This window comes from Cydia fagiglandana, chromosome 1 (assembly GCF_963556715.1).
Source record: "Cydia fagiglandana chromosome 1, ilCydFagi1.1, whole genome shotgun sequence".
NCBI classification, from domain to species: Eukaryota; Metazoa; Arthropoda; class Insecta; order Lepidoptera; family Tortricidae; genus Cydia; species Cydia fagiglandana.
Genome location: NC_085932.1, coordinates 13,931,492 through 13,958,545, shown reverse-complemented (window position 1 = coordinate 13,958,545; position 27,054 = coordinate 13,931,492). Strand labels below are relative to the sequence as shown.

At 39.7% G+C, this 27,054-nt stretch overlaps 2 protein-coding genes across 2 annotated transcripts in view; one reads left to right on the top strand and one right to left on the bottom strand.

Moving 5' to 3' along the window:
* The first annotated feature begins 272 nt into the window (after nucleotides 1-272).
* Nucleotides 273-17,212, top strand: LOC134680229 (fibrous sheath CABYR-binding protein-like). The gene is made up of 15 exons (XM_063539353.1): nucleotides 273-403; nucleotides 521-648; nucleotides 950-998; nucleotides 1,207-1,327; nucleotides 1,637-1,717; nucleotides 5,244-5,463; nucleotides 6,570-6,633; nucleotides 9,919-10,042; nucleotides 11,494-11,640; nucleotides 12,558-12,716; nucleotides 13,306-13,590; nucleotides 14,089-14,164; nucleotides 14,374-14,701; nucleotides 16,086-16,240; nucleotides 16,970-17,212. The coding sequence occupies exons 1-15, from the start codon at nucleotides 273-275 to the stop codon at nucleotides 17,062-17,064; spliced, it is 2,163 nt and encodes a 720-aa protein (XP_063395423.1). The 3' UTR covers nucleotides 17,065-17,212.
* Nucleotides 17,213-17,603: 391 nt separating this feature from the next.
* LOC134680142 (uncharacterized) overlaps nucleotides 17,604-27,054 on the bottom strand; it is a 96,567-nt gene continuing 87,116 nt past the window's right edge. Inside the window, exons 4-6 of the mRNA XM_063539241.1 lie at nucleotides 22,623-22,721; nucleotides 20,868-21,368; nucleotides 17,604-19,402 (exon numbers count right to left, since the gene is read on the bottom strand). Of these exons, the coding sequence (XP_063395311.1) occupies nucleotides 19,016-19,402; nucleotides 20,868-21,368; nucleotides 22,623-22,721 (987 nt within the window). The 3' untranslated portion in view covers nucleotides 17,604-19,015. The remainder of the gene's footprint in view (nucleotides 19,403-20,867; nucleotides 21,369-22,622; nucleotides 22,722-27,054) is intronic.

The following is a 27,054-nucleotide window of genomic DNA, read 5'->3' as shown; positions in this document are numbered from 1 at the left end:
ACGAGCCCCCCGCTTACACTCACGTCTCGTGGTTCGGCTCGGCTCGTGGCTCGCACGAGAATGTAAACTGCCTATTACGGCTATTTCCGTGTTTGTCTATGATCTATAGATTTAAAAAAAATCAGCTAGAACGAAATGAGTGAACGGTGAACGAATGAAACGCAAATTGGCGGGAATGGGAAAAATCGAACGTCTTGTTTTCGCGTGCTTGACATGTAAGAAATTAAAGTTTGTATTTGCATGTAAATTAACTAAAATTTGAAATTATAAAAATGTTTTATCCGGAAAATTCACTGAAAAAAGGGGGCAGATTTCATTTATGTTGGGTGGCGGATTCCTGGCCTGTTTGTTTTGCTTCGATAACCCAACGCCAACTATGGTCTCAAGATATAAGAAAAATTTGGTAAGTTGCGATGAGCATATTCTGCTCGTCCTTTACTTACTCCTCTTTTTAAAATTACCAATGTAAAGATCCTTGATTAAAATATTTGACTTAGGTATAATTTTTTTTTCATTTCAGCGATGACTTATTACAAGTTATGACTAATGAGTCTGGTCGCCCCTCACACCGATTTTCGCTCCGTCTCAGCTCTCAACTCATGCGGGGACTAGTCCGGCTGTATCAGAAGAAAGTCAACAGCATGATAAGTAAGGAAAAGTACTAAAATTAAAGTGTCTAAATTATAGTTGTTTCCATGGGCGCCAGCGCCAGGATAGGAGTTTACTTCCATAACCTCCATTGCATAAAGATAACCTACTTATATACAAAAATTATAAATCCTTCTAGTTTATAGTAAGTATTATTGTAATGAGCATGTCAATACTCCACCAAAGTTCTAGATATTAGTGGCCAATAGCCATCATGGCCAGGCCATGACAACTTTCCTCACTAAGATTATTAAGATTTTAAATTTCTAATGATGTATGTCTATTTTTAATTCTTTTTCAGCTGAGTTATGCATGCTTAATGCAAGAATTATGAAGAATTCACATAAAAAGTAAGTTATTAGTTTTTTGTTATGTAGAATGTAGACCAGGTATGTAGGTAGGTTTAGGTACTTTTAAATAGTTCTGCTAACCAAGCAGTTATGTACATGTGTAAGATTAGTTCTATGTACAAGTCATACAAGATTAAAAATTGTAAAATTGTATAAAAAAACTTGAATAAAAACAGCATAAGTAACAACATCAACCTGTGTTAACCAGATACAACATGCATGATGAAGCAGAAGAAGTACAGAGACATATGGTGCCGATGTTGGAACTGCCAGCTCCTGTGAGGGAACCTGTCCCGGAGCCAGAGGAAAGGGTTGAGGAAATGATACGGGTAAGTAAAAACTTTTATGTTTGACGATCTTTTTGTGAAATTCTTAGTATTAAATTTGATCTGTATAATAATCCAATATTACTATGGAATAATATTAACTTCAATAAATTGCTCTGATAATTAGCTTAAGATAATATATTATTATGTAAAACGTTCATAAGTGCTTGTTACTAGGCCTACATGAATAAAGTATTTTTGACTTTGACTTTGAAAACTAATTAATCAAATGTTAAGTTTGTACAGTACTACTGATAATATTGGATAGGAATTCTGTATAAATTTTTTTGTTTACAAATCTTATATTTTTAGCAAAGTGGTAATGTCGTGCCCAACATTGAAGCCATCACACTGAAAGAAGCCGCCATTCCCGACTTCCAACCTCCACCGAATGTAAGTACCTACATCTGATGGTGGCATAAGTACTTACTATGTATAGATATAGAATTGTAACCCATAGGCTTTTAAAGTCAGACCGCTTGGTCTTACTCTAACTTAGCAGCGATTTTGATAGCACAGATTGTACAGTCTGTCCTATCAAATCGCTGCAGAGTTAGAGTGTTGTTTTAAAAGTCATAATTTCATAAAGTTTGACGTTTAAAATACCTGGGCCACATCTGCCCAGGGTTCTTGCTATGTTCTTCTCACTGTGTATCAGCCATGCTTACCTACCACCCGATATGATTCGCACTGTAGTTGTTCCTATTGTAAAAAATAAGACAGGTGACATAGCAAAGCTGGCCAATTATAGACCAATTTCTCTAGCAACTGTGGTGGCCAAAGTGTTTGACGCGGTGCTTGATGCTCAGCTTGATAGATATATACAAATCAGTGATGCGCAGTTTGGGTTTCGACCCAAACTATCTACTGAGAGCGCGATACTGAGCCTCAAGCACACCGTCGAATACTATACACACAGGAAGACTCCTATATATGCATGTTTCCTGGATCTCTCCAAGGCGTTCGATCTGGTTAACTATGAGCTCTTGTGGGCCAAGTTAGAAGAGGCGGGGGTCCCTATGGATATTGTGCATATACTTAGGAGTAGTGTCCGACCGAAACATGTTTTTTTGCCGAAACCGAAACCGAAACCGAATGTTCGGCTTTGGCTCTAGTTTCGGCCGAAACCGAAACCGAAACCGAAACTTTTGTAGACTTGTTAAAATCGTTGAAAAAATGTCATAAAACCCCTTTTATACACATATTATGGGGCTGTCAACACCCAATATCCTTGAAATTGATGTTACTTAAGCAGTTTTTTAAGAAAATTAACCAAGATATATATATAAACCAAGATAATTCTGCAACGATTTTGATAACACACGCTGTGAAAGTGTTATTTTAAACGTCAAAACTTCTATGAAATTATGACGTATAAATAACATTTGCACTAGTTGCACTGCGTATGCTATCAAAATCATTGCAGAATTTTCTTGGTCTAACTCTATTCATTCACCAGTCAAGTTATTAACATGTAGATACAGGGTCAACCAAAAAACCAACCAAAAACGCAAGCGCGAAATTTTTTGTTGACAATATCGCAAGGCCGGGTACCAATCTTCACCTGGGCCTAAAAGTCCGAAGTGCCCCAGTGAGGTGAACTTTCATGCGAAGTCAAAGCCGTGCTTCAGGCTTCAGGACTAGTAAGTAGTTGAGCACAGACTCCAACCAATGTCCATTGTATGTATTAAAAAGCGAGACCGCAGGCCGAGCATGGCGCAGCGAGGCCAAAGGCTAAGCTGAAGTAGAGGACATGTGGAACACAAACCAATAGTAAATTGAGGTAAAATCACTCATTCACTCCGAAACAATTAGACAGTGTGCGCGTTATAGGTATTGACAGTCTCTTAAGACTGCGTCGAGCGTCCAGTGGCGCCTTCATTAGTGGAATTGTGTTTTATAATAAAGCAATTAATTTCTGTACCTATACATGAATCAGTATAATATGTCATAGGTATTAATATTGTTGTCCTACTCGTATTTATTCTCCAACTTTTTGTCTTATTCCGAAGTACCATTTCGTAAGTTTCGGCCCGGCCGAAAGGTTCGGCCGTATTTTGGCCGAAACCGAAAATACAGCCGAAACATGATTTTTTGGCCGAAACTGGCCGAAACCGAAACCGAAACCGAACCTTCGGTCGGACACTACTTAGGAGTTGGTACTTGTGTCAAGTTAATGTTGTCAGATGGGGAAAAGACATGTCAGAGGAATACAGGTTGGAGTGCGGAGTGAGACAGGGTGGGAGAACGTCTCCGAAGCTCTTCAACCTGTACATAAATGCTCTCATCGAGGAACTCAGCAGCATACATGTCGGCTGTCATATTAGCGGTGTATGTATGAATAATATAAGCTATGCGGACGACATGGTGCTGTTGAGTCCCTCACCGGGAGGGCTTGAAATATTGTTAAAATTATGTGAGAAATATGCATGTAAACATGGCCTCAGATATAATGCTCTTTAAAGTGAACTTATGGTTTTTAAGTCTGGGACGAAAAGTCCATCAGTTGTACCACCGCTATATCTAAATGGCACTCCCCTTAAACGAGTGACATGTGTCAAGTATTTAGGCCACTTAGTCAATGAAAATTTGCGCGACGATGCAGATATAGATAGGGAACGTAGGGCGCTGGCGATAAGAGCGAATATGATAGCACATAGGTTCAGAGGCTGTACAGCTCAGGTCAAAATTACACTCTTTAGAGCCTACTGTACCTCCCTTTATAGCTGCAGCCTATGGGCTAATTATTCGCAAAGATCGATCAGCGCCCTACGGGTTCAGTTTAACAACGCCTTCAGGGTGCTGTTGCGTCTGCCACGCTTCTGCAGCGCGTCAGGCATGTTCGCGGACGCGCAGGTAGACAGCTTCTCTGCTACAATAAGAAAGCGTGCCGCCGCGACGCGTCGCAGAGTGCTTGACAGTAGCAACAGTATCCTGAGTGTGATAGCGGGTAGGCTCGATAGTCGCTATATGCAGCACTGGTCGAACCTGCACCGTTCCTTAGCTCCCTATGATGAAATGTAGTAGGTAGATAGGTATCAAATAAATTAAGTACTAACATAGTCTAAATTACAAGCTCTGCATGTACATGTTTACTAACCTGTTATGGATTTCTGTGGTCCGAAATAAATGATTTTTATTTTTATTTTATTTATTTTTTATTATTTTAAAATAGCACTTGCACAATTTGTGCTATCAAACTTGCTGCAGAGTTAGCTTGGTTTAACTCTTTCCCACTGGCGCCGCAATCGGGTAACGTGCGGCTACGGTGTGAAAGCGAGATGTAGCTAGAGGCGTGAATAGCGTCTTGCTCGCACACCGTAATACCATTGTCATATCCAGTAATCGCAGCAGCGCCCGTCTGCATTTTAAATTAGGACTCGACCATGAGCACGTCTCACAATTTTCACAGTAAGAACGAGTATTTTTCCCGGAAGATCTTCGATTTGTTAAAATACGGATCGCTGGTCGCTAGGTAGTAGGGACTCATATACAGGATGATTTCTGGGTCGTGATCCAGAACCACTCTTTCTGACTCTGTAAATGATCTACATTATCATATGGTAGTATTTGATTAAAAGATAATTAGTTTAATTATTCTTATTCTTCAAGTAAAATTAATGTTATACTAGGTAATTATGGTCACCCTATGACTTTTGACATACGCCGTATGGAAAGCGACAAGACGTCACATTGAGTAGGGTCACCAAATTGTATGCAAAAATGTTTTTTCCTACTTATCATCTGGAAAATAATCATCATTATTGGTGATAAACAATAATTAACAACATCATTAGGAACATCTTTGGATTCTGCGTGATGTCTGGCTGTCTTGCTCCACGACCCCGAAATCACCCTGTATTACGCTGTTCTCACAGAGAAAGTTTAATTATTGAAGACACAACCATTATGTTCCCAGGACGGCTTCGGCGAGGAGAACCCCAACCAGGCCCTGCAGCTGCTGGTCCAGGACCGCACGCTGGAGCAGATGCTGGGCGCGCCGGGTGCGCACGGCGCGCTCGACGCCAGCGCGCCCGCGCTCGCCGCCCGCGCCGAGCCCGACCACGACCACTCCGGGCTCCACCTGGACAAGACCATGGAACGCATGTCCGACCATGAGACCACTTTATTCAGAAAATGTACGAGATTATCTTATAGTTCGTTTTTTTAGCATTAGAAAGAACTTGCAAGAAGGTAAGCGATCTTGTCATGTCTGTTAATTGAAAAACGCTTTTAAAAATCAAAAACTATTACTTATGAAAGCAGAAGAACATAAATGATCGTATTAGATTCATAACCGTTACATATTTGCCGTGACTTATTTTTAAAATGTGTTTTTCAATTAATAGACACATCAAGACTGTTTACCTTATTCAGGCGTGTCTCACTCCGCGATTGCGTCGCTTTGCTACAGATAGCTAAAAGTACATCCGTTCGACCCCAATTTTGGGGTTTGCCATAAGCCGCGCGTGACGCTGTCGCCGCCTAGCGGCCATATCTGTCCTGATCGTACCAGACGCGTTTTGTTAGAGAGTGAGTCTTCTGTATATAGTACTATTATTTATTCTGTGCCTTATTTCTAATGCTAAAAAAAATGAACTATAATTGCTTACCAAATTTCCTTTCGTTCCGATGGACGCTTCGGACCCGAACGTCCCTATCACACAAAGTTGTCGCAATTTACAAGTACAACGGAGAGGCAACACGTCGAATGCGGTTCGCGGTAGGCCCTCAGAATACCGCCGAGCCCGCCGCCACCGACCGTAGCATCAACTAGTCTAGGGACCGAACTGGACAAGACCATGGAGCGCATGTTCGATCTTGAGACCATTTTATTCTGGCAATCTACGTTATTATCTAAATTACGATTTGATCCGAAAAACTGCTAAAGTCTAAAATCTACAGAAAGTCTATGCGTCGCATTCGTATTGTTTGAGAAAACAGCCGCGACGATCGGTCGCCATATTCGTATAATGTATTTTATTAGTATGACAGCTAACAAGGATAGACCCTATTAGCTACCGGTGTAATAACATATTTATGATTTATTCCCCAAATCCCTTGTAAAAATTGTTATGTTATTCCCCACTAGATGAAAGGGTTATTTTAGCTAGTCTGTTAGTTACTTAGGTACCACCAAATTGTTACCTCTGGTCACTCACAGGAGTGACTCCTAAGTAGTTTCCAATTGTTTAATGTTATTTAAGTATTATATAATGTTATGTCACTATTATTCTGTTCACAGCTACAGCGCAGGATCTATTGCCTGAGGAATTTGATAAAGGTATGCTATGCAAGGTGGAGCTAATGTACCTATACCTGAGAATCAATTCCTTCCCCTTACCTTACCAGTTCCCAGCAAATCCTGAAATTTAATGATTTACATAGTGTGAGGGACAAGATCTGAAAATTATCATTTCTTATCGCCATAATCCAGCATTTTACAGTGACGCTTACTTACATGTGTATTACATATTTCAACCGTTTCAATTTCAACCACCTCATTTCAGTGGACACATTTGTAACTAAAATCCCACCAAAAACATAAATGTAAAAAAGGAGAGCCAAGTTCAATACAAAAATTATGCTTGGCTGTGGGGCTCGCCGCAAAAAGAATGGAGATCTAAATGAGTGCCACTGCCAAGTTCTATGCAAAATCCAAATATGTATTTATAGGAACAAAATAACATTATAAACAAGTATTAAACTCTATTTCTTTGCTTTATTGGATACCTATAACAATTGCTGTTATTTAAAAAAATGTGAGATCTTAAAGTAGGTTAGATTTGACTTGGCCAGTTTTCATTATATCAATCATTTTATTTATATTGTAATTCTGATAAAACCTAGCCAAGCCAAATCTAACCTACTTTAAGATCTCACATTTTTTTAAATAACAGCAATTGTTATAGGTATCCAATAAAGCAAAGAAATAGAGTTTAATACTTGTTTATAATGTTATTTTGTTCCTATAAATACATATTTGGATTTTGCATAGAACTTGGCAGTGGCACTCATTTAGATCTCCATTCTTTTTGCGGCGAGCCCCACAGCCAAGCATAATTTTTGTATTGAACTTGGCTCTCCTTTTTTACATTTATGTTTTTGGTGGGATATCAATACTTTTTGTAAAGAAAACTAGGCAGGTATTGAGATTTAATGTTTTTTCTTGTGTTTCCGCTGTATGGTTTTTACTTCTGTTCTTTGTATAATTATGTGGTGCCGCGCGCGCCGCCGACGACACACCGTTGGCCGGTTGTTTAGAGCGTATTACAAGGTTTTTGTATGGGGACACCACTTATTTTTTGACTAAACTTTATTTTAATATATATAGCAAATATAATAATACATATATTGGGGTAGTTTCAAATATCTGCTTGTAACGGTTCCAACGCTACAATAAAAAAATATTTTTTTGTATGGGGACCCCCCCCCCCCTATTTTTTAACTTTTTTTTATTTTTAGATTTTTTCCTACGCTTACACACAATAACCGAGCTGGATTCCAAATTTCATCCTTCTAGGTCATCTGGAAGTAGGTTAGGTTTAGGTACTTATATGTCAGTCCCAATAAAAAATGTTTTTTTTGTATGGGGACCCCCCCTATTTTTAAACTTTATTTTATTTTTAGATTTTTTCCTACGGTTACACACAATAACCGAGCTGGATTCCAAATTTCATCCTTCTAGGTCATCTGGAAGTAGGTTAGGTTTAGGTACTTATATGTCAGTCCCAATAAAAAGTGTTTTTTTTGTATGGGGACCCCCCCTATTTTTTAACTTTATTTTATTTTTAGATTTTTTCCTACGGTTACATACAATAACCAAGCTGGATTCCAAATTTCATCCTTCTGGGTCATCTGGAAGTAGGTTAGGTTTAGGTACTATAAGTCATAAGTCAGTCTTAAAATTTACGACTTTTTGACCTTCATACCTTTATAACCGTTTGAGCTAGCTTCATGAAATTTGGGCTTCTAGATATCCTTATGGATATAATTAAACACACGTAGTTTTATGTGTTTACGTCAAAGATGTTTTGAGTTATAGAAGGGTCAAAAGTGGCACCAAGTGGTTCGTGTAATATTACACTCGGCGCTGGCTAGCCAGTTCCTTTGCTTGAACTTGGCTTGACACGCTGCCGCGTGTCTAGATGCTTTAAATTGTTACCTATTTAGTAGAGTATCCAAGTGTCGTAAAAAAACTACCGGCCTTCTGCCAATTTTATGAAAATGTTGCACAAAATTTATTTGGAATAAGTGAATTATGTAGGTAGGTACCTCTTGTATAATATCCCTTCCATTATTTATGAATTTTTCATTTTCGTTTTTTTAATGTTTCGTATCCACACAGAGATCCCAATTCCTGAAATCCCGCCTCCGGACCTGCCCGTTCCCACTGAAAAAAAGTTAGTTTCGTTTGTTTTTTTTATTTAGCGAAATTAATACATATATGGTAAATATTGTGACTACCTACAACAAGAAGGTGCCTGCTACTACAGTAGGTTGTCGCTTAAGGCTTTCGTTGGCCGACCGTATCTTAACCAGTAGCATATAGAGTGCTCACTCCATACATTTCGTATCCGATATCTCGCGTCAAGACTGGATTTATCAATACCGCTACTTGACATTAGATGTCACGAGTGTCGCGACTGACGAAAAGTGTATTGCTCAACAATTCACAAGTAATATTACAAGAAGGAGTTGAAAAGAGAGTTCCGGTTATTATATTAGCTGAAAATTGTTGAGCATTAGACTTTTCGTTCGTCGCGAAATCTAGTGTCAAGTAGCGGTACTGATAAATCCGCTACTTGATGTCGACTATGAAAATAATTCGCGTTTTGGTAAGATAACTGTTATGTATGGAGTATAAGCACTCTATGCCAGTAGACAACTTCTTCGGTATTTTACAAAAACGTGGTCGTTCATAGTGTTTCATCCATTTTTAGTTAGGTAGGAACAGCCTGGCAAAAAAGAGAAGAAATTAAAAAGTGACAACACTGTGCTGTCGTCCCTTTCAAATCAATTTATATAAGAGAACGGGATGACACTACAGTGTTGCCACTTTTTAATTTCTACTCTTTTTTGCCAGGCCGTACGTATACCAACATTTAGGTACTTACAGCATAATTAAAGTAAGTACGTATTAGGCACTGGTTGTTTTTAGGGTTCCGTACCCAAAGGGTAAAACGGGACCCTATTACTAAGACTTCGCTGTCCGTCCGTCCGTCCGTCCGTCCGTCCGTCTATCACCAGGCTGTATCTCACGAACCGTGATAGCTAGACAGTTGAAATTTTCACAGATGATGTATTTCTGTTGCCGCTATAACAACAAATACTAAAAACAGAATAAAATAAAGATTTAAATGGGGCTCCCATACTACAAACGTGATTTTTGACCAAAGTTAAGCAACGTCGGGAGTGGTCAGTACTTGGATGGGTGACCGTTTTTTTTTTGCTTTTTTGTTTTTTTTTTGCATTATGGTACGGAACCCTTCGTGCGCGAGTCCGACTCGCACTTGCCCGGTTTTTTTTAATAATTTTCAGGTGGAACATTTGTTGTTGATATATGTATCTAATCCTGTCATACCATGCACTAGGCCCCCGACGCCCGAGCCGGAGCCGGTGGCAGCGCCTGCGCCGGCCGCACCGACCGCGCCGGCCGCGGAGCTTCCGGCGGCCGCGCAGCCCGCGCCGCAAGAGCCGGAGATCGTCACATTAGAGGTTTCGTTTATTTTACTTCAAACCGTTGCAAATTACCTTTTCTCAAACATGCAATGAAATATTGATGTTATGTTCCTTATAATAGGCTGCGAAGTATGACGTTTCAGGGTCGGCTAGGACAAGAGGTATTTAATGGAATTTCATACAAATATTGCAGGCCTAGGCCGACAAAGTCCTCTTTTTTAATTTCCATTTCACAGATATTTGTGACACAGCATCGTGGCATTCAGCCATTAAAAAAATCTAGAGGCAGTATTTGCTTTATGGTTCGTAATGACACTCTGCCACTACGCCTATAAAAAAAAACAAAAAGCAATGTTTGCTACAATTTGCAGTTTTATTTGTATAAAATCAACATGAACTTAATAAATAATACATTATTAACCAAATTCTGTAATTTTAAATTATAAATTTAACTACACAAATAAATACATTTAAAATATTTCATCTAAACGTTAGCGGTAAAAGGGTCTACTCAAACACGCGTAGTTATTTTTTTAAATTGTTATGGAGGCAAAGTTGAAAAATTTTCATTCTGTATTTCTGTTTTATTGGATTTATGGTGCGTTGCTGATTTTTTTACTTTAATATGAGTCCCGACAAAATAATGAAATTAATTTTAATTGTAATCGTATGAGTTGGAATTGGCAGCGTAACCAGAATTGATTTTAAATAACTTGCTGCGTCTGCCGCCAAGTCAAAGACGAAGTATCTATATGGTTGCTTATGGCAATTTTATTATTTTAGAATCTAAGAAAAATGGCTTACAGTTTATTAGAAACAGTTTTGTGGCATATTTTAAAGAAATGAAAGTAACTACAAAATCGTGAACACTGTGGAAATTATACTTATTTTCTCCATGCATAAAGCAACGATGTATGTGAAACATGATATCAACATGAAAGACTATGTAAACTTATGTGACGAAAACGACAGTCAGACGGATATAAGGCGAAAAAATCAAAGATACATGAAAATATACGGGTAGTAAAAATACACGACTCGTGTAAAACATACGCGTGATAAAGATATAGGTACGTGTTTAGTTATATTTTGGGTGTAGTTTACTTTTAGTTTTTTCTATAAATAAAACTTGGGTTTCGTGGATTTTTTATTTTATTTATTTCATTGCATGTTTGAGAAAAGCACTATACATACCTCGGCGGGAAATGGGGTTGCCCGCGCTCAGACCTATTCGGCCTCGCTTCGCTCGGCCGTCTATATGTCTTCGGCCGGTAACCCCTTTTGTCCCGGCCTCTGTAGTAATGTACTATTGTAGTGAACTCAGAGCCCTTAACTTTGACCTGTTTCGATTCCCGACTGCGTAGGTGGGTTTTCACAAAATGCTATATAAATTTCATAGTGGACTTCTATTTTTCTTCGTATCTTGTTTTAGATCTCTCCTCATTGAAATTGCTCAGCCTGTATTTAGGTATTGTTTCTAAATGTAGACGCTGGAAGAGGGCGAGCCGCATGCCAAGCGCCGCAGGAAGCACAAGCTTATCATAGACAAGAACCATCAGCTCTCCAAGAAGTTCCTTCGCGCGAGAATCGAGAACATCCATGTCGACTTGCGCTGTGAGGTGGGTAGTCATTCATATTAATTAAATATGCAAACAAATATAAATAAAATAAATAAATAAATATTACAAGACATTTTTACACAAATTGACTGAGCCCTACGGTAAGCTCAAGAAAGCTTGTGTTGTGGGTACTCAGACAAATATAATTACAATGTTTTGTACTATATACGTCTCACAGCTGAACAGAGAATCCATCTCATCTCATACACCTTTAAATTTATTCGCGAATGTATGCAGGTTTCCTTCACCGGAAAGCGAATGATAAAATGTCAAATGATATTCCTTACATAAGTTCCCATGTACCCTCCTTAGTTCCAAGAAACGAACCGCCAAAATTCGAACCCGCGACCTCCGGAAGATATTTTAATTTGTAACATAGGTATCAATAAATAAATGTATGTACAAATCAATTTATGTCCCCAAAGGTAGCGAGCCTTAACATTACCCGAGAAGATGAAATCCATTTTATTATTATTAACTACTAATAGCATCGATATGTTTAAAAGTGGACAGAAAGATCAATGTAGTGAGCGAGCGGTATCGGTAGCTTACAAAAAACGGTGAAACTACCCTCTTAAGTTTTTAGATGGGCCTAACTCAGTGGGTAGGTACTACGTACGCTCGCTGGTGTCACTTTGTCATTTAAGTTCCATTTTCGTGTCAATCGAGAGCTTTCCTTTGATTCCGGGCCTCCATATACCGTCGGACATTAGCCGAAAACAAAAAAGACTAGGTACCGACGCATACCCCGCAGCATCGGGTAGGTCGGTCAAGTTAAATGTTGAACTACCGTATAAATTATAATAATAAGCGTTTACAGCCAACTCGTTTGAGATATTTTTTAGGCACATTTATTGTAAATACGAGTTAATTAGTTGACTGTATAATAGCTAACATTAACTGGTCGTATTGGCTGGGTTGGGTGGGGTTAGGAGTTTTCTGAAGACATCGTGGACCTGCGCGTGCCGGCGGAGCTGCTGCTGCACCGGCCCGCGCGCGCGCCGTGCCGCGTGGCGCGCGCGCTGCTGCGACTGTTCTCCCGGAACCTGGGCCTGGCCGCGGCCGCACACAAAGACCAGAGGGAAATGGAGGTACGAGACGTTGTTAAGGGCTGATGTAGACGGCGTGCGAAATCGCGTGCGAGTTTCGTTACATTGCGGTTTTTGATCGGCAAGTTGAATTGGACGTAACCAACAGTCTGCAATGTAACTAAAATCGCATGGTGTGAGCTCGCGCGCCGTCTAAATCAGCTCTAGGTCGGAATTCTAGGCTCCTAAGCGAACTTCTATTGTATTTGTTACAAATAAAACTCAAATTCGAAGCACCTACTTATCCAGCCGTAGCAGTTGACGCTATTGTAATTTTTTTGCATACTTACAATATTTATTTTAGATAGGTTTTCTAACCTAATCGCCATGCACAATAATATGTAAATTGTTGAGAAATTGAATACTAAGATGCCAGTGCCAGATAATTCACATTAGAATAACGAAATCATTTTTCTTCGGTTTTCCAAATCAAACAAACCAAATCATTGCCTGGAAGAGAACGACAAGACCTACTGGTTGGTGGTTGAAAATGCTTATTGTTTTATTTTTTGTTGCACCGACTACGGTCGCCGGTTTCAAAGCTTTGATCTAACGTAGGTATAAAAGTTCAAGCCAATATTATTAATTGCAGCTCGCTCTTGCTTCGCGCGCTCGACGCGCCTCCGTCCCAGTCCTCGAGCCCATCCCCGAAGAACCACCGCAAGTGCAAGAACCGCAGGTGCAGGAGCAAGTGCTTGAACCACAAATACCGGAGCCCCAACTGCCGGTAGAGGAGCAGACCGTTCTGAACCAGTCCACTGCGGTGCCAGACCTTAGTGCTATAGATGTGGAGAAGGACATTGCCGACTTGCCGACGCAGAAGCTGGCGGCTGCGACTCAGAAGAGGGCCTCGCGGGAGGATCTAAATACGAGTCGAGTAAGTATTCGCAAGAGTTAGTGCCAGTTGCACCATCCGCACTTGACAGACTGATCAATGTCGCCCGGCGCGCCGCGGTGGTTTACTATGAAACTTTCCATACAATCAAATTTAGCGAACTCTTTAAGGATGACAAACGATTTGGTGCAAACGACCCTTTAGTTTCTACTCTTCCTGACTGTCGGTAACAGATACATTCATGTATGTGTGTGATGCTATACATTACGTAAAATAAAACTTAATTTTACCAATACGGGACTTTAATATCTCCGATTTCCAGTTCCACATTTTTTGCTTTTTTGGTCCTGCAGAAAGGCTATTTAGATTAGTCAAGTAAGTTACGTGATTAAGTCCAATTTAGTAAATTATATCACTGTAGAACTCGTCACACTTGTCACACAAAGGATTAAGTTAAATGTGAATGTGAAAGACTTCATAACCAAATTATTGATCACTGCGACAAGATATATGTTAGTGACGCTGGCTTATCCTTCACAGACAAAAAAGTCGAGATGCGGATACACATCCTTCAGAGAGAGTCAATCTCAAAACCTACGGGTCGAGCCAGAAATCGGTAAGCATTTATGGCGACTTTGGAATGATCAAACATACATGACTAGAATATATACTTGGTCAAGCAGATCTTGTCAGTAGAAAAAGGCGGCAAATTTGAAAAATATAGGCGCGAAGGGATAATGTCTCATAGAAAATTTGAATTTCGCGCCTTTTTGTACTGACAAGATTGTTTGACCATCTATACCTACATTAACATTCTTCTTTCAGTTGAAAAAGAGAACATCCCGGAAAACTGGCAGACAATACCGTCACGTCGTGAAGAACAGCTGATCATACCAGACATAGAGATACAACGACCGTCGGATCCGGAACGAGTCCTGACTTCATTGTTGCAAGAGGCGGGTCTGGCCGATGTGCCGCAGCCCCCGCAGGAGCAGCCGCAGGAGGCGAGCAGGGCGGAGGCGGAGGAGGAGCCGCCTCGCAAGAGCCGCCGCCGCGGCAGCGAGAGCTCGGAGACCATGCTGGGCAGTCTCGACCGCACCAAGGTGTCCCTCGGCGACTCCGACCAGACTACTGACTCTAAGAGATTTATTCGGTACGTACCTAAAGCAAGGACGCTAAGCATGAAGCCCCGCCCGTTCCTATTTTGCTGCCCCGCCCATGATGGCGGCGGCCAATGACACTATGCCAGCGGATCCGATAGATAATTATTATTATATTTATCACAATTACATAATAAAAATAATAATAAGCCCCGAGGGCAGCTTGTGGCGAGCTGAATGGGAAGTGACGTCCCTTGGGTCCCATACCCCCGAGAGTCGGTCAGGCCCCTCTCTCCGGCTAGCCTTAATTGGCCGGCTGGAGTGAACACTGAGCAGGGGCCGCAGGACTCTCACCTCTGGCTTGCCTTAACCGGCCGTCCAGAGTGGGGTGTCAGAGCTATATGCTCGCAGGGCGGAAGTGAAACATGCCTAAGACGCGAGTTGGCACAGTGGCTGCTTACAGCCACTGGGTAGAAAGCGGTGCACACCTCTCCACGCCCTGAGCCGCTCACGTGATGTTGTCCCCTTGTCGCTCCGTGCGAGCGGCCGTTTTCGGGGACCCATATAGTGAGTTGGCGAGTCACCACCTGTCCATTTTTTCGTGTTTTTAAACATAGATTGGGGCAGGTGCCATAGTATTTCCATAGACCCGGTTACCAGTACACTAACATCTCAACACAATAGCCCAGTTTCTTTTGTTTCTTATCATTGCAATAGCCCTACACTAACCGGGGCTTATCCTTGGGTGCATTACTATAGTGCATACAGGGATAATCGTCGGGTGGTGTCACATCACCTTTTAGAGTAAATTGTCTTCTTACAAGGGGCCTCTGCGTGTTGGCTTTGGCTCCAAGCACGCCTTCCAAATGTCCGAGACCCCATGGTCCCGAGATTATGTAAAGGAGGAACATAATAAAAATAATAATTCAGCCTATATACGTCCCACTGCTGGGCACAGGCCTCCTCTCATGCGCGAAAGGGCTTGTGCTATAGTCCCCACGCTAGCCCAATGCGGATTACATAATATTTTGATCCCAAAACATACGAGATGCGAAAAGGCGGGTCTATGTACAGAATTCTTCGTGATTAGCGTTCTTACTTTATTTAAACATCACAATGTTACGACACGACTGCTGCATGTTAATCAGAACAGGTGGATGAAGTTAGCCGCGTAAACATCTAATTAAGTCTGATGTAAGGGGTAACATATTAATTGTATTTCTCTATGCAGCATTGTTTAATTTTTATCAACACTAATAACATTGTAAGAAATAAAAAATGCTAACTTAAAAAAAATACGAAATCGCCGGTTCATTTCGGGTCTCAACCACGAGGGCTTGACAATTTTTTTCTTTTATATGTATATGTAATAAGCATCTAGGTATTTCAGTTTATTTCAGAGATTAAAATGTATACCATTTTATTGATATTGCGCAGTGATCAATGGGGCACGGAGGGCACGATGGTGAAGATTTTGAAGATGGTTAAAGCAGAGATCCAGCCTCTAAACATGAACTCGCTCATGTCATACGGGCCTATGGTTCCAGGCTACAAGTGTATTATCGCAGCTCGATGTTTCACTTCAATACTGAGTAAGTATATTTCCTTAACATACTTTATATAAAAAAAATAACACACTACAAGGTGAGTCCCCAGCAAGCTCGGAACTTTTAAGCGATATGAAGAATTCTCAAATATTTTTTCTACTTTTTAGGGTTCCGTACATCAAAAGGAAACAACGGAACCCTTATAGGATCATTCGTGCGTTTGTCTGTCTGCCTGTCCGTTCGTCACGTCATGGCCGATTTGCTCTGAAACTATTGGACCAGTTAAGTTGAAATTTGGTACTCATGAATATGAAAGTCTGTGACCCAATGACGGACATGTAACGTAAATACGATCCACTAAGTTATTCGAGAAAAAAGGCAAAACATACATATCGGATGACAGTGGGGATACTGGGATGTTAGTTGTACCAGTTGATGACGAGCTATTGATACACGGCGGCAGCGGCACTGTATGATGTGTATTTATTTATTTGTTCCTTGCAAAATGTAACAAATTATTTGCAATAGCGAAGTATAAACCATAGTTTTGTTTAAAGCTTGACCAATTATGATCATTGTCAAGAGGGCTCTTTTAAATGGTGACAGATCAGTAAAGTAGTTACCTATGAAAAAATTAGTTCCAATGAAATTCTGCAACATGGCGTGTGATCAACTGATCATATATTACTGGTCAGGCTTTACCTAACGCGACTTCAAAGTTCGATTTTGTGGAGAAATAGCCAATCGTTAATGGGACTTTATATTTGTTTTTAGAACTGAAACAACACGGCTTCATAGAAGTACGTAAGGATCCGGACACTTTGGAGATACTCGACATTTTTTTGGGTCCTAAATTTAATATCTTTTAGTCAAATTTTATTTCCACTCAAATGCATTAATATTAGTTCATTATAATTATTCAGCTTGACATTATTATATTTTGTTATTTTTATAGCCTGTTTATTAGGTTAAGACATGAACTTCATGGTACTTGTTTATTATTGTTGATTTATGTATCCCTGCTTTGTTTTCTAATTAATGATAATTTATGCATATTTTTTAACAATTTATAAAAGTTACATAACGTCGGCCTAAGTCGCAAACCTCGTAACTCCATTTCAAGGAAATTATTAATTGCTACCATGGACAACAATACTTACAGTCGTAAAGCTCGTAACTCCCCCGGCGGAGTTCCGAGGTTTGCGACTTAGGCCGACGATTAAGCAGCTTGACGTTAGTTTAAATTGACATGGATTTGTTATTGTTATGATCTTTATATTATAGTCTTTGTTAAGTTTATAATGTTGTTTGTCATTTCAATTGTTACATTTGTGTGGATGTGTATATACTGATTGATAATTAAACTTTTTCAATTAAGACGTGATTTTTATTGAAATAAAAAAGACAATTGATATGAACAATTTAATTGAATAATTTGTATATAATGATATGATTTCTGTACAGCTGTACATAAGTCATCAACTAGATTCAAGTCAACTAGATAAATTTATGAGTATCTTAAATTGTAGGTAGGTAGTGGCTTAATAATTTACAAAACCTTAACATCGCCTTTGATTGCTGTACAATAAAGAGTTGACTTAAATAATTATCAATAGGTAATTTACAGGCTACATTTAATCTTACGTTACATAAAATACAGTCATATACTACAGAATTGGAATATTTTTAATGTCTAATTCAGTAACACTTATTCACATGTAGGCAATATTTTTACATAATAACATAAAATGACAGAGTAAGCATTAATAGGGCTTTATTAAAAGGAAATTCCCTAACTTGGTATACGCTATCACTATTTTTTTAATAATTTATACAAAATCAGTCTCCTACTATTTTGTTACCGAGCGCTGTCGTATGAAACGTGTCGCACAGTACCCTATAATTGAAACTAACCTCACACTACTGCGCGACGGTAGCCGTGCTATGCGACATTAGGACGTTAACATCTGGACATTTTTTTTTAAATAACAATAGTACATATAAATAATAAATCGATACTTACACCCAACGCTTACCGTGTGAACCATTTCCGTAACATCTATAATGCTAAGATACCTACCCCCTATGAAAATGAAACACAACTTCAAGCACACAAATTGTTTCACAGCCTTGCTACAGTCGTTCCAAGCTCTCACTCAATTTATATTTATAGTTACAGTCTGTTCTTATAGCCTTAGGAATGACGTGACATGTAAAATAGCTACCGTTACGGCACAATCGTTTAATTATACAAGGAGTATCTCAGAGATAAATACAAGCGCTTAATATTTGAATAAGTAGGTATATTAATAGTCACTATGATAGCATTTTAGCAAATAATAGTTGGCAATAATAAATGTGTTTTACTTTTTTCTCCAAGCATCCCATTTCATTATGGAAAGCAAAGCGGAGACAAGGAACCATGTACAATTGCGTAGTATTATTACTTGGGGAGAACTTGTAATATCTAAGAGTTTATATTTAATTTGTTTAATTAAAAACACTTGAATCTAAAGTCATTGTAAAATGGGTCTCATAATTGTTAGAGGTAACAACAATAAGACTCTCACATTAGTCGAAAAGTTCATTAAAACGCCTGCAAAAACGCTACAAAAGTTATCGTCGATGACGGGTTTATAAAACGTGACATATCACAGATCTCTCGAGACGTCTCTAACAGTGCCTTTTACATGGAATGATACATCTGAAAATGGAAATACACTATGGCGTTACAAATGCGAGGCGAGAGTCCGGACACAGGTTTTACTAACAGAAAGACTCAAAAATTAACTAGGTAACAGTACACTCAGTGTTATATTCTCAAGGTGCTAAAGAATCATTATCGCAATCGGTTTCATTCCTGTTATCATTCTCAGCGTAATTCATGCTCTCGAAATACTGCTGAGGCCTGCCGTTCCAAAGCGAATCCCCAGAACTGACGGACTTGACTGTGGTGTCGATGCGGTCTGCGGATTCGTAGAGGATGGATTTGGTGAGCTCCAGGGCCAGGTTGTGGGGCGAGTCGTAGGCCAGGCGGTAGTCGGGCAGCGCGGCCGGCGCGGGCCGCGAGCGCGGCCGCAGGCGCGAGAACAGCCGCTCGGAGCGCGCCAGGTACTCCGCCACCATCCCCACCCGGGACTCCGACACGACGAAGTTGAGCGAGTCCGGGCACAACTCCGGCTCGGACTCGCGCGACGCACGCCGAGTCTGTCAACACCCAAAACGGAGTGAATAGTCTGAGCCGACGTCGCCGGACGAAAGCGATGGGTTTCAGTTTTGTTAAAAGCATGCAAAGAAAGCCCGACAATATTCAATTATATTCATACAATAATATTTATTCGTGTTCGTACTAAAATGCTTCGCTTTCTATATGTGATTTTTGTTGTGTTAGGTACTTTAACAAATTAGCGTTTCAAACATTACTTTGATTCCCCTAAATGTGATCGGAAACATCAGTCAGTGCATTAGCCATGTGATAATTAGATCATAATTTACGTAGTGGATTGCCAATAACTGCCATTATGCCACTATGTCTAATGTAATAAAAATAAAAATAACAACTTAAACCAAAGAACAAAACTGACAAAAAGTGACTAAACGTGAATCTACAGTGTATCGTCAAAGGCCGATTTGTGATTATTATGAACTTATTTCACTTACCATTGTCCTTTACAATTATCTAATTATCTATACATCGGTCCAAAGGATTAATAAAATTACAAGTACTGTTTCAACAATTATAATAGATCTATACTACGAATACGTTATAATATTTCACTTCACTTGTTTATTCGTAAAATATACAATTTGAACAAACATTAGAGCAACAAGTGGCTAATAATATGCTAACTTCATATTTAAAACAAAATAAATGTTCAGAATGAGTCACAATAACTATTTAGAACCATGTGTAATGTCCGATTGAATAGAATCGGTTACAATTACAACTGTCACAAGGGGTCTACGAAAGGTCCACTACGTGTTTCTATATTTTAAGAGCTAGGAATGGTTGGTTGATTCAGGATTCTAGCAGGTTAGCAAAAATCGCTACTCTTGATTTTACAAAAAATGTTACATAATAAAATAGTAATTACTTCTGTATGGCAACATTAACAATATAAAAAAATGTATACAAAGTTATATAACACATTACATTAACTCATCAATATTCAGTGACATCAAAATCAATATCATGCATTGTAGAATTAGCGCCACCTACCTATAGGTGCTCGTGCATCAGAACGTTATTGTTACACGTGATTAATTTTACATTTAATGCAACATGCTGGGGGTTATCACTTAACAAACCATAACCAATTTTGTTATAATCAAAACCCTGACTCGATTTTAAGCAATCACTTTTACAGAATATGATATCGTTAGTAACATGCTACTCAGGCTACTCGGGACCGTCACAACTACAACAAAACTAAAATAATAAAACTACAACTTAAAATTTAATGTTAAACCAGGGTCAAACGGAACCGAAGCTAAAGGAAAGAAATGAAAAACAAAAACTTACGATCGACATAATGGCATGTGAGCTACGAAGGGCGAAGCTGCGCCCGCGTCGCCCGGCTCGCCCGCGGCTTGAGAACCAAAACCGAAACATGAGAACGGTCAGGACGCGATATTAGTGAGTCACTGGGTGCACTGTCACACGGTGGGTTTAACACGACACGGTTAGTTTGGGATCGGTAACTTTCGGCCGGAATCTTTGGAATTGGAACATGTATTCCAGGAGGGCGCGCACCTTGTTCTCGTGGGGCGGCTGCGGGCGGCGCTGGGGCGGCTGCGGCGCGGGCGGCAGCGACGGGCGGCCGCGCGAGCCGCCCGAGCGCGCCGACGCGGCCGACGGCGGCCGCGGCGCCGCGCCCTTGTGCGCCGTGTGCAGCGGGATGCGCGACGGCCGCCGCCGCGGCGTGTCCGGCGTGGAGCGCGGCTCCTGCTCCGGCATGGGCAGCGGCTGCATGTCGCGCATGCTGCTGTGCGAGCGCCGCTCCGGGCTGGCGCGGCCGCGCCCGAGCCCGAGCCCGAGCCGGCTCAGCGGCGTGGTGGGCGTGGCGGGCGGAGCCGGCGCGGGCGACGGCGGCGTCCTAGAGACCTCCCTCTCTCCCTCCAACTGCCGCACGCGACTTTTTGCACTGTCTAATTCGACGCTCTTCTCTTCTAACTGCAATGCAAAAAACATAATCAGCATGTCGCACATCATTTGACAGGTCTTTAAAAGTAATATGAAGGTTGCTACAAACGTTTTTTCATTAAGTGATATCTTTCAGAAATAATTGCTACGAAAGTCTAAGTTTTGAACCGTACGTGCAAAAAAATTGAAAATAAAGTTAAGCCATTAAAGAGTCTTGACAAAAAAATGATCTTGTTGAAACCAGATAAATACAGCGATGATACGTTCATTTGCTTGTATGAGTTGTATGGCTCTTTCTATTATGAAGGTACGGAACCCTCCATAATGACTGGCCCGGCACGCACTTGGCCGATTTTTTTACCACTCGTGATTAGTGCATTGTGTAATTCATCACGTACTTGAAACAAGATGTACAAGACTATATTGATATACTTAGACATCATAAATAATGAATAACGTCTACAAGTATCTACTCTAAGTAAAAAAGCGCTCTTATTTAATTTTTAACAGGTAGATGTTTTTACATAGGTTTCAAGGACTTTGTCTATTCAAGCGCATGAATAGAGACGGCAAGGTGAACCTTTGTACGTAGGTACTATACCTAAATACTACGAGGCGAGGAGACCTTGAACATATTACAGGTACAATATGAGATCAATAAATTAACTCGCTACAATAATGGAAAAGTAAACCTCATTAATTTTGTTAATTTTAAATGGGCTTTATCTTATTATCGAAACCACATAGAAATTTAAGAATTCTAGCAACTCATTAAATATTAACGATCGTTATTGGTCACAATACGTCAGAATCCGAGGTATCCGTGACCGAAGTCCGCCTATGAGTCAAAGGCAAGCCATACGCTGGTCATAGGCTATGACCAGCGTGTGGCTAAGCACATTTTTTATTCTGAGCTTGAGGAGGGCAAGCGGAAACAGGGCAGCCATTTGCTCAGGTACAAAGATGGGAGCAGCACCGTGCGTACGGAATGGCGGGATGCACTAAATACCAAGATAAGCAATTTTGAATCTCGGCGGCGGTTAGAGCTTGATGCCAAGCGTGATAGAATAAAAGCAAGACCACCTGCGGCAATACCTTATAGTCTTATAACTATGATAATAGTGTGCTCACATGCCCGCAATGTTCATCGGCTACATCAGCCACTTGTATAGAAAGGCCTCAATATTGCAACTCATATGTTTTGGTAACCGTATTTGGTAATCTAAAAAAACTACTGGCTGAACGCTTTGCGCCTTAAATGGACCAAGATATAAGCTATCTTACCCGAAATTTGAGGTCTTCGTTTAGATCGCGCGCCTGCTCCAGCCGCTCGAGTAATGTCGCGCGCTGCTTTACAGCGCGGCTCATCCATTCGCGTAACACCTGGAACATCAACAACAAAATATTTCAATGGACGTAATATTTTTAATTTATAAATCAATAGCCTGATTGTGTATAATTTATTGTGAAAATCTCGAAGCGCGCGGCATTATATTCTACAGTTTAATTTTTTGCTCGTAACTATTACAGGCCACACCTGGTATATACCCAGAATCTCACTCAACGCTTTTCACTCTCAGACTAAACACTGAACAGATGATTCGGTTAAATTATATTCTAATGTATGGGCAAGAAAAACAAATTATAGCCAGCATTCAATGAATGTAGTATGATACCTTTGGGTATGGTGCTTTACGCACACTAGCGTCCCTCCCCCTCCCCCTGACGCAACCCCCCCTTTTAGCTTGAAATATGTCCCGGTTTACGGTTTTTTTTTGTTTTTGAGAAAAGTATTAGAGTTAGGGAAAAAGTGTCAAGCTAAGAAATAATCCTTAATAAATTTTAAACAAAAAAGGTTATATACAACTTTTTGGTAAGACTCACCATATTCATGTATTAACTTGTTGAAGTTCAATATAAGTTAGTACGTGATAGTACTGAAATAAAACTAATACGGAGAATAAGCTTGCAAGCTTATTCTTCGTGAAGATTTCTTTCAGTACTGTCACGTACTATGTTATATTGAACTTCAACAAGTTTTTCAACGGTAAAATTTTGTCGAAGTTCATCTAGCTAAAACATCAATATGGTGCGTCGTATCAAAAAAAAAATATAACCTTTTTTGTTAAGAATTTAATAGGGAACATTTCTTGCCTTGACACTTTTTTCCTCACTCTAATACTTTTCTCAAAAATAAAAAAAAAACCGTAAACCGGGACATATTTCAAGCTAAAAGGGGGGGTTGCGTCAGGGGGAGGGGGAGGGACGCTAGTGTGCGTAAAGCACCATACCCAAAGGTATCATACTACATTCATAGAATGCTGGCTATAATTAGTTTTTCAAAAAACACAATTTGACCGAATCAAGAGGACTCATAGTCAACATATGAAAGAGTAGGTATAGAGGCAGATAACGAAATATCCATGTCCGCGGTAGGCTCTCTGACGCCGCAATAAGAAGCGTTTACGAAGATCTCGGATCTCGAGCTGACCTCATCATCATAATAATAATAATGAAATAAATAAGATGCAGAAGGCGGTAATTTTGGACACGGCGCGTATAGTACGTCGATTCCTCACTCTGCGGCCCTGACCACCGGCAGCTTGGACCCTGCCCCGCTGCCGGCGGCACCCTAGGTTAGGTTTTTTATAATGTGTTTATATATTTTTGTAATGTTTTGTAAGTGTTTTTATATTTTACTTTTATACTCACATTGTAAAATCCTAACCTAAGACCCTATTTGAATAAAGGAAATAAATAAATAATTTTAGAATAAACGGGGCTCTAAATGGTTTTGTGTACATATACTATGGCATTAATGAAATTTAATGATATATACTCGTAACTAGGCTATTAAGACGGTCGCGAATATTTAAAAAACAATAAAAGCTAACTCCGCTAAGAAGAAGCGACTTATTTTATTATTCACCTCAAGGACGAATACGTATAGGTATTGCAAAAAGCCATTACGGTCAACAAAGAGACTAGTTAAATACGAAATTCTTATTCTCTTTTTTCTATACGGTTGGCCTGCCGCCACACTCCATTAGTTCGTTTTTATTCTTTCGTGTAATTTGCCGAAATCTAATTCTTACGTCATTTGACGGGCCCTCGTTAGCCGCATGACACAAATGACACAAATTTATGATGTCCCCACCGCAGCGTTGTCGGTTTACGACAATTTCATCAAGATTCTATACAAAAATTAGGTGTCCAAAGATCCGTCGCAGTGCGGAAGCTGTGAAATCAGCAAGTACCCTTGACTTTTGTTTCCTGTTCGTGACAGAAGTGTTTAGTCAATGGTAAATTGGCTGGTGTTGGTGCTAGCTACGAACTCATCATAATTATTTATGTTTAGAGTATTTCCGTTTGAGTGCCACAAAAAGAATAAGCAAAGGTTTTCCGGATTGGCCTATTACTACAGACATTTAAGTCCTTAAATGGCAATGTTCATATTTATTGTAAGTACGGTTTCGAGTTGTTTCGTTTGAAAATGTTTGTAATACATATTTATTTCATCCAAATGTACAATCAGCAATACAAGCGTGTAAAAAAACTGCAACTAGTAAACTTTTCAAACACATTCAACAGACAACTGGAAAGGAGGGTCGCTCTGACGTCCGGTCCGGCTTTCAATCCAAAGGTTATGGGTATGGGTTCAAACCTTAGCTCGTACCAATGAGTAGGTACCTGTAGGGAACTTAAGTACGTAATATCAGTTTATGACTTTTACCACAAGCTTTTCGGTGAAACAATGACCGCTAATGTGTCAATGGGGTGACCTTTCGGTTGCTCTCGGCTCCGTTCGGCTGAGCGTTGCAACGAGCAATTATTAGGTACTTTATTAGGTAATAGTGTTACTGTACTAAAGCCACTAAACTTAAAGGTATAGTGCCTTACCTACATTAGAAAGGGACAACATGATTCGTCCCTGAATCGCTGTCAAACTTCGTTTTTGTAGAAATAGGAAGTGTACGGTAGTATGATTATTTATTCTGTGCCAGTGGCGCGGAGCAGCGCGACAAACATCACAGTTCGCACGTACTCTGTTACCTCACTACCTAAGTAGTTCTGCAATTAACGAGGTTGGCCGACTTACCGACGAAACCGCCGCTAAATCGAGGTTTTTTAACAAAATTACCTATTATGCAAACGCTGAACGTGAAACCTAGAAGCTCGGAGACATTCAGATTTTGGACAGTAAAAAAGATGCCATCATGAGAAACAAGTTACCTACTGTTTTTTGAATGTCTTTATTGTTGACTGGTCATCGAATACGAAAGGGTTTTTACGAAAAAAAAAAACAAAACAGGGCAATGCCTATTTTTTTACCAAGCATGTCGTCGTTTTAGAACTTCTTTTTGGATATTTTATTGAAATTACAAAAACACAATTGCTCTACATTACAGAATTCTCACTCTCATCTACAAAACCGATGTTTCACATCGGAAAGTTACGTATCACGTTGTTCCTCCTAATTAACGCATCTTCTTTCCTCGCTCGCTCAACTCCCTTTATTACATTTATAGGGTAAAAGCACCAGTAGTCAGCCTTATAAAGAATATTTCTATGTTCAAGATCGTATAATTTGCACACTTATGGACCAATAGGTATTATCATTGCAAAAATTTAATAAAGTTTATTTTTTGTAAAGAATAAAACTTAGTTGAATTCAACTTTTAGAAATATTTAATTAAATATAATAAAAGGGCATTTTTGCCAGTAATCAGCCCCCTGTATACCAATACACAGCCTTTAGTTACCCAGTGCCCAGCCATCCCATTCTAATGGCTGATTAGTGGGTTTGAATAGAGTGAGCTTATTGTCCAGTGGTCAGCCACAGGCTGACTACTGGGTATTTAATGTATTTCAATCAAATAAATTCATAATAACGTAATTTTTTAAAGGGGCTTGATTTAACGACTTACACTTCATTTTAAAATGATAACAAATCCTAAATCCTATGGTCAGCCTCCCCCGGCTGACTTCTGGGTTTACGACCTTTTTAAAATTACTGCTTCAAACCCAGTAGTCAGCCAGGGGAGGCTGACTGTTGGATTTTGTACAAAAAAGTAGTTTCCAATAGTCAGCCGCCATAAAAATGTTACTTCCACATGGATTAATATTAATCTTTTACGTTTTTCAGATAGTTTAGGTATTAATTGAAGGCGAAGCAGTCCTTTTTCGTTTAAAAATAAATCACAATTCGGCTGCTATCGTCTTATCAAAATACCATGTGACATTCCAAAAAAATAGGCGCATATCTCTTAACCTTTCATGTCAGAAGACACCACCACTTTGAAATTTTTTTGTGGAGTCGTAGAGTCATCGTAGAGTATTCGTTTAAAAATTAAGGTATTTTTCAATGAATAGCTTATCAATCTATAATATTACCTAGTTTTCACATTTATTATAAAATTAGGAAAAAAATATTATTTACAGCCAAAAATAGGCAAGAAAGGCTGACTACTGGTGCATGGCTGAGCACTGGTGCCTTTACCTTATAGTAGTTTAGGAACATTTTACGTGTTGCGCGAATACAGACTTTATTCTGGAGAAGTATAAGTAACTGCGGATGGAACATTGAGTTTTCACCAAGCGTAAAAGTTATAGGTAAAACCTACTCATAATCATAAGGCCTGAGTTACACTTGTAAGTTTTACTTACGTAAGTAGGGACACGGCTATACTACAGAATGAGAGATGAATATCGTTAT